The sequence below is a fragment of the Lytechinus variegatus genome, chromosome 3 (genome assembly GCF_018143015.1).
Source record: "Lytechinus variegatus isolate NC3 chromosome 3, Lvar_3.0, whole genome shotgun sequence".
NCBI classification, from domain to species: Eukaryota; Metazoa; Echinodermata; class Echinoidea; order Temnopleuroida; family Toxopneustidae; genus Lytechinus; species Lytechinus variegatus.
Window position 1 is genome coordinate 16,731,276 of NC_054742.1, and position 10,740 is coordinate 16,742,015.

General features: G+C 36.3%; 1 protein-coding gene across 1 annotated transcript; it reads left to right on the forward strand.

Moving 5' to 3' along the window:
• LOC121411975 (uncharacterized protein DDB_G0271670-like) lies at positions 1-2,734 on the forward strand. The gene is made up of 3 exons (XM_041604886.1): positions 1-229; positions 761-862; positions 1,737-2,734. Exons 1-3 carry the CDS (start codon positions 1-3, stop codon positions 2,732-2,734), a joined length of 1,329 nt encoding a protein of 442 aa, XP_041460820.1.
• Positions 2,735-10,740: the final 8,006 nt, after the last annotated feature.

Genomic DNA, 10,740 nt, shown 5'->3' on the forward strand with positions numbered 1-10,740 from the left:
ATGTGGGGGTTCGATCACGACGAGGCAAGATCACAACGAGAAGTGTCTTCATTCCCGAATTCTCAACATAACATAACAAATGAAACTCTGCTGCAAAATGTATCATGTCAGTCGATAATCAGCCCAGATGGATCTGAGATAAAACTCATTCCTAAACTCATCTCATCACCACCGGTTCCTTTAGCGGGTTTGAAAGAAATTGATCGACATCTTCTCTGCAGGTTACCAGGTTAGCCGATCTCTCCCCCCCCCCCTCCCCTCTCCTATTTTGGTCAAAATTAACGCAGGCTTGTAAAAACTTTTTCCCCAAAGTCACTCATTTTGCACACTGATGTACTGGTTAGTGGCGTAATGAGAAAATGTTAAGGCGGGTTAGGTGGGGGAGAAGATGGCGTTCAGGGACATTTATCTGAATAATAGGGAGTAGGCAATCGGCAAACAAATGGACAATTGAAATATTTAACTTCAAAAATGAACCCCTTCCATTTCGTTTCGTTTCCTTTTTTTTTCTCTGTCTCTTTCGTGGTACTTTTTTTAGGCGGGAATATTTTCAAACAAGACATTCTACCAATATTGATGTATAAATAAATCACTAAATATGAAAATATAATGAAAAAAGAATATCGAGATTAACTTTGTTATAAATCAAGATTTATTTTTTATCAAAAGATATAAAGAAACGGGAAAAATGGTTTGCCCGGAAGAGTACACAAGTCCTCTAAAACTAGTCTAAATAAAACTCACATTTTCCATAATACAGATTGCTACAAGAAACCTTGTCGGGAAGGATTGTGTGAAGAAACAATAGATGGATATACGTGTGTCTGCCCACCAGGTTTCATGGGAGAACACTGTGAAAAAGGTAACTACACAATATTCACATTGAACTTGCATTTGAATATTTATTACCACCCCTTCAAAATGATATAAGTGGTTCTTTAGTGACTGCGCATTATGGCAGCAAATGTGGGAGGATGTGTGGGTGTGTGCGAGGGTGTATATGTGTGTATAATTTGAGTATTGTCAGACGTGTATCAATCAGATAATCATGATTACTTTCGTCTGAGACCAACCTATAACGTCACCATCCCAAAGATGTGTCCAGGGCTCGAACCTCAAACCTCTTCTTCAACTTGTAACTTCCCCCACATCCTGGCATAGCTTGGATGACAAGCGCACGCCACCAGTGTTATTCTCAGTTCAAGTTATGGAACTTCGTACAGAAGCAATAGTTATATTCAACATGGTCAATAAACAAGGGACTTGTAGGCTGAATAATAATAATTTAGGTTTTTATAATTGAGAAACGTGGGTCCTCAGGAGTGCGACGTTAAAACTGATTATGTGATCGCGAATTGCAAAACAGGTGGATATTCTCTCACCTAAATAGTGCCAAATAAAAAAAAATGGTGTAACCTCTTTCATTTTCCATCTAATTTTGGTTTAAAGAAATATCGATGTTTTTTTGCTTAATTGTATTCAATTTAATCACTAAACATATCATTTCAGAACCCCTTTAAGTACAAAAAGTCAAGTCTACACCCCCAATAATAATGATAATATACCGCCTCTGGTTTATACACAAATGTTTTGTGAAAGGATTAAAAATTTCAAATCGTATTATGTTTGTTTTGATTTTCTCTTTTCTGTTTTACTCAATTGTTTCGGTGCTACATGACCATTATATTACATCGGACTGTCATGTATGAACTCATGTCATTCTTCCATGTTTACAGGTAGCATGAGGGTGGATGAATCCATGACACCAACTACTTGGGACTCACAGAGAGGATCATTAAAACAAGTCCCCGCCTCTACTTTAATTCACGATAGAGAACATGATGAAACTGTTCACGACACTGACCCGTCGTCGGTCTCTGCATTTGAAGAATCATCTCCCCTTCATTCTAGTCTAGAATATTTTCATCCATCTGACCATCCCGTCTATCATTCATCTTCTTTCCACCTCTCCATATTGCCTTTGTCCTCCAACTCCATGCCAAATTCCTTTTCCATCTCCTCATCAACCATGTCAGTCTCTGACAGTTCTTCTTCTTCATCACCACCACCACTAACCCCATCACCTACACCAACAACACTTTCGTCACCCCCAGCAACCTTTCTTGCAACATCTGATATCCTGACTACTGTTCGGCATTCTTCTTCTTCAACGTCGTTTCATCCTCAATACACCCCTTCTTTAACCTATCCACTTGTCTCTCACATGTCGCCCTCTTTACCATCTCCAACACGTTCTCTGACCACCTCTATTATTCAATCGCCACGATTATCTTCCTTTTCATCACCAATTTTACATTCCCCATCCAACGATGCTACACTTGAATCCTTCACTCTCCTACATTCATCTTCCGATAGTAGACCTACACCCTCTTCTCTTGTTAACGGATTGGTATCTAATCATTCGGAGGAATCTTTCGATGCTTTCAATCAAGCATTGAACGTTTTCAAGTCTTTCAATTGGTCAATGTATTACAATTTGTCCACGTTTGGTAACCTGTCTGCAGATAGCAACAGGTCGTTGTATGTCGACTGGTCTAATTATGCCAACTTGTCTCAATACACTCACTGGTCATGGTTCCCGATACCACCCCCATGGATCGATCCAGGGAATGCTGATAAAGAAGAACCTACATCGTCCTCTTCAACGTCGTACGTGTCATCGACATCTAGACGTAGACGTCGTCGTCGCCGAAGATTTTGGGGAAAGAAATAAGCAATGTAAATTGTTATCATCTTTGAGACTTACCATCAATTTGAAGCGTACAGTAGGAAGCATATCTGAAATTAATTGGCATCTGCATATTGAATGTCGAAACAAAAGCCATCAATCAATCAATCAATCAATAATAAGATTCGTAAATATTATATTAATAAACTCTATTCAGAGTCGGCGTAGCAGTGGATAATGACATTGGCAGAATACTTTGCTCATAACAAGACATAATGATTAACGAATAAATTAAAATCGTACCACACATACAGCGCATAGCCCTTATGCAGATTTTTTTTCTGGGACAAGGGGGGGGGGGTGCAAGACAAAAACAATCGAAGAAACTAAAAAACGAGGGAGCAAAACAAACCGAGCTTGTCCTGGGGCAATTTTGCATTTGCTAAACTGAATTTAAAATTTACAATACTAGTGTCAGTGGCGTAACTACGGGGGGGGGGGCATGGGGGACATGTGGCCCCAATCGGCAGGCAAAAAAAACGGGGAAAAGGATAAAAAGCGGGAGAAAGGAAGAGAAACGTAGTGGGGAAAGAAGAAATTATGTTAATTATGAATGTTTTATTATATTATAATTATGTTATATTACATAAGAAGCATTTTTTCAGAACTTTATGAAACATTATTTGCTCAGGGCCTATGTCTTTATTTTTCCTGGTGCTCGCATAGATTGTTTGACACGATATATAATCCTGTTTTACTAAAACCTCCCGTTTTTAAATCAATATACTGTACACCAAATATATTTCCTCTAATTCGAGTTATTATTATTTCATACAGTGACATTTGCTTCTTTTTCATGACTACTTAAAGTGATTGCCCTATGCATTTAAGGTCTAAATTAATATAAAACGTTTCCTGACCGTGCTAACGTTCGCATTAGTTGATTGGTGATATGTCGGCTTTTCATGAATTCCTAAAATCAGTCCTTGAAATGTCAATTTTTTCTGATCTCAATTTTAAAAAAAATTCAGCTCGCGCTTCGCGCTCGCATCATTTGGTTAGTGAAATACGTACGGTCTTAGTGAATTCCTGCAAACAAGCCTTAGAATGCCCCTCTTCAGGTCTGAATTTCCTAAATTTTCAGCTTGCACTTCGCGATCGCAGTATTTGATTAATGAGATGCGTTATGATAATCATGATTACCATGTCTACAGAAAGTGTTAAAATGTGTTTAGATGTAATTCTAACAAAATCAGCAAAGTATGGTACTAGTACTATGCCGAGATATGTACTCTTAATGGATTCCTAAAATATATTCCCCGTTTGGGGTCAATATATACAAAATTTTCAGCTCGCGCTCGCATTGTTTGTTTAGCGAGGCAGGTACGTATTATGATTACAAAAAAAATTGCTTATAATGTCCCTTTTTATGTCTGAATATCAAAAAATTTTAGCTCGCGCTTCGCGCTCTTATTATTTAATTAGTATGATACATATCCGTTTAATGGCACTGCATGTCCTTGAAATGTCTCTATTAGGTCAGTATACCTGGCAACTGAGCGCGCTTGCGCTCCCTAATAACTCGACTCTTTTTGCTGGTGCCCCCCCCCATGCCGTGTCCCACGGTACGCCACTGACTAGTGTAGTAGGTAGTAGTAGGTTTCACGGTACACCATGTATCTTTCCTGAGCAAGTGTTGGTCCTGAAAAGGATGACCAAATCTGAGGACGACAAGAACGCACTTTTCGAAACGTCGACATTGAGTTATCCTTTTCAGGACCAACACTTGCCCAAGAAAGATACATGGTGTACCGTGAAACCTATAACGTGTGGAGTTCCACAGGGAAGTATTTTAGGCCCAATCCTATTTTCAACTTATATAAATGACATGTCTATTTGTATAAAAGCTGACTGTAAATCATTATTGTATGCAGATGATAGCGTACTACTTTGTTCAAATTCCAACCCAAAAGTTGTTGAGGAAAAACTTAGCGAACCGAAAGAATTATGTTTTGTTCTAAAAGTAATCATAGAACTTCATTTGAATTTGAAGTATCATGCAATAATAAGATAATTCAGAGGAAAGAATCTGTAAAGTATTTAGGCATTGAGTTGAATAGCTCCCTTTCATTTTCATCTTTAGTAGAATCAATCGTAAAAAAGGCGAATGCCCGTTTGAAATTTTCTGTACAGGTATCAAAGTTGTATGGATCAAAAAGCAAGGCGTATTCTCTGTTTTGCTCTTATTCAGAGTTTATTTGACTATGCTAACCCTGCCTGGTTTAGTGGCATAAGCGAACTCAATAAAAAGAAGTTGAAAATTATGCAGAATAAAATGGTTAGATTCATTAACTGTTCTGGTCCCAGAACCCATGTTGGCTACACCGAACTCTTTGGAGCAGGTTTTCTTGAAGTCAACAAAAGATCAAAACAGCTTATTTTGCACCACGTGCATAAAATCTATCACAATAGATCGAATCATTACATTGGATCAAACTTTAATCTAGTTATCGAAATACACAACTATAATACAAGAAACAGCCATTTTTCAACTTTTGCTTACCCGAAAGGGAAGGTAGTATTGGTAACTCCTTTTATTACAATGCTATAAAACATTGGAATTCCCTTCCCAATGATATAAAGGAAATAAGAAACTTTTTGCATTTTAAGAGGAAATTGAAAGAATATCTTTCACTTGATAGTCAAAAAGAAGATGCAAATGATATGTTGTACGGTTGATTTAGCCTGAATACTGACCTAGTTCTTTTCTCTTCTCTACCAGGTATTATTATGTATTTTGCATAGTTTGAATGCAGCTTCGATATGTCCTTTCTTCTATTCTTTTTATTTCTTTTATCGCTTCCTTCTATTCTCCACTTCGTGTTGTTATTGTTGTCGCCATTTTTGCTGTTGTTCTTATTTATTTTTCTTCCTCATCTTTTTCTTCCGTCTCCTTCTACTCCTCGTCCCTCTCCTTCTTTTCTTCTTCTTCTTCGTTATATTCTTGTATATATCATCTATATATCTTATTTATTGTCTATATATCTTATTTATTGGTAATAGTAAATTCTGATTTTTATCTTCATTTTTAATATGTAAATAGTATAATTTTACCATTTTATTATCTTAATTCTGTATATTGAGCACCCCACTGGAAATAAGCTTTCGAGCTTTCGTGGGTCATCCTGTGCAAGCATGTTGTTTTTTAATGCTACTGTATATATGTTATGGTGACTTGCCAAATAAAATCAATCAACCTACTACGCTATTCTTCTTGGCCATGGAAACCTTCAGAAGTTAAATCTACAATACATTAACTGGTGTTGTTGTTGAGTATATTCCTTATGAATTTATTCACTTTTGGGCCGAATTGCTGCAGATGTAAGTTTTATCATTTTGTCGTAAGAAGTAAACCAACGATTTTGATATTTCCATTATTCCGTTGGCTTAAGATACATGAATAACTTAATGTATTAATTCATTTCTGAACATTTTATGTGGGTTCGTTTGTATGTACCCCAAAATAAATTTGAATTAGCAATACGATAAGATCTATCGAAGGTACTAGTTTTATATCGTTTGGTTGCAAACGTCATATTATGACTGAATCATGAAAATACACACTTGCTCTCCATGGCGGCTGACGATTTTACTAATCAATTAGTTTTTTTTTATATAAATAAAGTACCATGCCGGAGGAAGTGACATTATAATAAGATATTAATCCCATTTGACTCGGGCTCTCTATAAACTGATTACCGCCTAAAATAATCCACTCTCCTGCAAATGTATGATTAAAGTGTTTATTGAAAAGCAAAAGAAGATGCTGATTGCTGATTGTAATGTTTCACCGGTATTTCATAACAATGAAGTAAAGAAAAGGACAGATAATAGTCATTTCCTCGAAAAATTAAAAATCCGTAAGCCACTTTTCGTTGTAATCGTAAACTGTCCAACTGATCAGAAAACATTCATGTTTCTTAAACTTCAGCACTGCAAAATGTTACTTCAAAAGCAAACCCTTCTGCATTGTTTCTCTAATTTCATTTGTAATCTATATCAGCATTTTTTTTATATATTATTTTCATGCATGAAATCTATATTTCAGATTAAAAGTGTAGTTTTCAATTTGCAAAAGAAATATTGCATGATGTATCACGTCAGAGATGTGGTACAAGAACGCATTATGCTGAATTCGTATTGCGTAAAAATGTTAAAGTTTGAAGACTCGCATTGTTTCATTTTAGCACTACATCGAAGCAAAACTTTAAACTGTATAATATGACAACCATACACAAATATATCATGCAAAATAAAGATACATCGGACCAAATACAATGTATAAACGCTGATCTTAAGCACGCTGTTTAAGCCCGTCACTCTGATAACTACTGTTTAATTTGTCGGAACAATATTAACAAACAAGTTTTGAACAATTTCAAAAAGATTTAACCAATTTGTGATTCGAGTGACGGGCTTAAAGAACGTGCTTAAATTTTAAACACTGTTTTTACAGTGAAGAAATATAATTCAATATTCCGTTAAAAAAAGTTTACCCCTTGGTCTTTTTATTTATTTACTATTTTTTGGATACTCGGAAATGCATCTGAAACTTTACATTGTGCAACACACAAAATTTGCACCTTGTGAATCTTGAACGTAAAATATTTCCTCTGTAAAAGATACTAAAAGATACATCTTTGCATAAACATGTAGTTAGCTCATTTAGATATAATGTATTTTTACGGCAATTAGTGACAAATTTGCTCAGTTCAATTTATTTCAAGATTAAAGCTGGCATTGGTAAAATTGTGATGTTTTGAATTTCAATTGTTTACTGAAGAACGAAAGTGAATAAATAAATAAATCACACTGAAAAAGCAGGAGCTTGCCGAACTTTGATTTTTTTTCATTTGTAAAATAAAGTAATTGTTAATGTTATAGGTATAAAAACACAAAGAGTCGAACAATCAATGGAATCGTGACGTGAAAACGAGCCTATGTGATGAAGAAGATGGATGTAACAGTGAGACAACAAATGGAAGGAATAAACGAAAATCTGCACTGCATGATGTCAAATAAGAAAAATAATAGTTGCTTAGTTAGATAGGCATAGTACTCTTCCCTTAAAATGTCGTGATTTCAGATTTCAAATATCGTGCTCGCATTAATATTGTTAGGATATACATCATGTTAATGATCATAAAGAGTTCTTAGAATACTCAGTTTTTGTCTCACCTGCATAGCAGAGTGAGACTACAGGCGCCGCGCCGCTTTTCCGACGGCGGCGGCGTCAACATCAAATCTTAACCTGAGGTTAAGTTTTTGAAATGACATCATAACTTAAAAAGTATGGACCTAGTTCATGAAACTTGGCCATAAGGTTAATCAAGTATTACTGAACATCCTAATAGAGTTTCATGTCACATGACCAAGGTCAAAGGTCATTTAGGGTCAATGAACTTAGACCATGTTGGAGGAATCAACATCAAAATCTTAACCTGAGGTTAAGTTTTTGAAATGTCATCATAACTTAGAAAATATATGGACCTAGTTCATGAAACTTGGACATAAGGTTAATCAAGTATCACTGAACATCCTGCATGAGGTCACATGACCAAGGTCAAAGGTCATTTAGGGTCAATGAACTTTGGCCGAATTGGGGGTATCTGTTGAATTCCCATCATAACTTTGAAAGTTTATTGGTCTAGTTCGTTAAACTTGGACATTAGAGTAATCAAGTATCACTGAACATCCTGTGCGCATTTCAGGTCACATGACCAAGGTCATGGGTCAATGAACTTTGGCCAAATTGGGTGTATCTGTTGAATTACCATCAAAACTTTGAAAGTTTATGGATCTGATTCATGAAACTTGGACATAAGAGTAATCAAGTATCACTGAACATCTTGTGCGATTTAGAGTAGTTTTCAAAGTCAGCACTGCTGCTATATTGAACTGCGTGATGCAGGTGAGACGGCCAGAGGCATTCCACTTGTTAGATCTTAATATTGAAGAAAAATTGCTCGCGCTTCGCCCCTCGTATTGGGTTGATTTATTGAATGAGATATCTATCATCTCTATAAATAAAAAATAATATGTTTCTGTTTTAGGTCTGAATATAAGCAGTTTTTAGCTCGTGCTTTGCGCTTGCATTCATTTCTTAGATACAAATCATCTTTATGATTAAAAAAAAAATTGTAACAAATATTCCGTCTTAACGTTTTAATATTGAAAAAAATATTCCCACTCGCATCTGTAATATGTTTTATTTTGACTGATCGTGTGTTTACTAAGACACAGTGTAGGTACCAGATAATTATATAATACACTGTGAAAGGGGCGCGATTTTAACCATAGCCCCGGGCGCCGTTTCTCTATAATACGCCATTCTTTACCTGTGCATACACTCTATTACAGAAAAACAGAATGAGCGAGCGTGAAGCGGAAGCCAGAATATTTGTAATTTTCTAACCTAAATGTATTATGATTTACTTCAAAAAAGGTATTTTATTTTGTAAAAGGCACATATAATTTTGAAAAAAAGGCATTTTTCCCTTTTGGGAAACTTTGGGGCAAGTGCCCCCCTGTTCCGCCGCCCTTCGAACATGATGAGATTGATGCTAGTGCGAGCCCATAATCTTGTGATTTTCTAACCTGAAATTATTAATGTTTTACTTCAAAAAGGTTAATTCATTCAGAAGGCGTACCAGGTGCTGTACTGCTGTTCTATAGAACATATAAAGGTGGCTTCTGGGGGCTTGAGAAATATTTGACGTTGGTTCATTCAAAACATTGGAAATGGCCTATCGCGGGGCAGCATATACTGTAACGCAGTCCCCCGCCCCTGTCCCTCAAAATGTTTCTAATATTATGCGAGGTATAGCGTAGCGACCGAGTAAAAAAATCAGATATTAAAAATACTTGTGAATGTGTTTCATATCCATTTCATCCACATGATAGTATAACACCCATCAAGTTCCGATTGGTATTATATATGAAGATGAAGGCATGTGAACGATGTGATTTCCCTTCACGGTAAGGGGCCGACAAACAAGAATTAAGAAAGAAGCTTACATTGTTACTCTTTCCAGGCATTATACACAGGAGTGAGTATAGTGAACGAGCGATAAATTCCTACTTTCAAGAGCGATGTTTTCAAATATTAGTATTTATGAACAAAATAAAATGTAATCGCTAGAGGGTATTCATTTGTCTCGCAATCTACTATGGTCAATATGAATACCCTCTAGCGATTATTTCAATCCGTAATAATGAACCTATTTAGTAAAATAAAATGTATATGGCATGAAATGTGATTTTTAATGTCAACAGTACCAACCTTCTTTTATGTGGTGACTGGGGATAAAATTTTCGAATTGAAACCTAACATTTGGAGCACTTTATCGTGAACACCCAAATAAAAATGTAAATCTGCAACATAATTTTTCTTTAAATTCCTGAATGTGATAACCAACATGAAGATAAGCCGCAAAAGAACATGACCTTGCGATCGTTGCCCTGTATATAGGATGGGTGAGCTTTCGTCCATGTTGGGAGACAAACATCAATATGCTCTCCCAATGATTTTCACAAATTGAAAGATTGTTAGTATTCAATGGCCAAAAATATTTGAAAAGGCATCGGAAAGCACTGTAAAACCATTATACTGGCATTAAAATATCATCAACCGTACATGAATTGTCAAGTTATTATTATTTTTCATTCCATCTAATTTATTCATTATTATTATTATTTTTTTTTGGGGGGGCCCCCGGGGTACAGTCCCCAAAGCTCCCCCTAGAACCGCGCTGGAGGGGCACATTTCATTTGGGAAAATGGGCGTTTTCCATTTTGAAAAAAAGACGTTTTTTCTACGGTTAATTCGGAGGTAAGTACCCCCTTGCCACCCCTCCTCCCTGGTTCCGCCCCACATGTTCCTGTCTATTTTCTCTAGTAAGCCCAAATTCGAAACTCGCGTTGAAGCCTAAAGAGGGCAGCCCACAAACTCGATACGAAGAGTATAATTGAGTTACCTCCATACCACCACC

Excerpts from the sequence above, each read along its gene's own strand:
- LOC121411975 (XM_041604886.1), top strand. The coding sequence starts at position 1 with ATGTGGGGGTTCGATCACGACGAGGCAAGATCACAACGAGAAGTGTCT. Across the intron at positions 230-760 it reads TCTTCTCTGCAGGTTACCAG|ATTGCTACAAGAAACCTTGT; the intron begins GTTAGCCGATCT and ends TCCATAATACAG. Across the intron at positions 863-1,736 it reads GGGAGAACACTGTGAAAAAG|GTAGCATGAGGGTGGATGAA; the intron begins GTAACTACACAA and ends CCATGTTTACAG.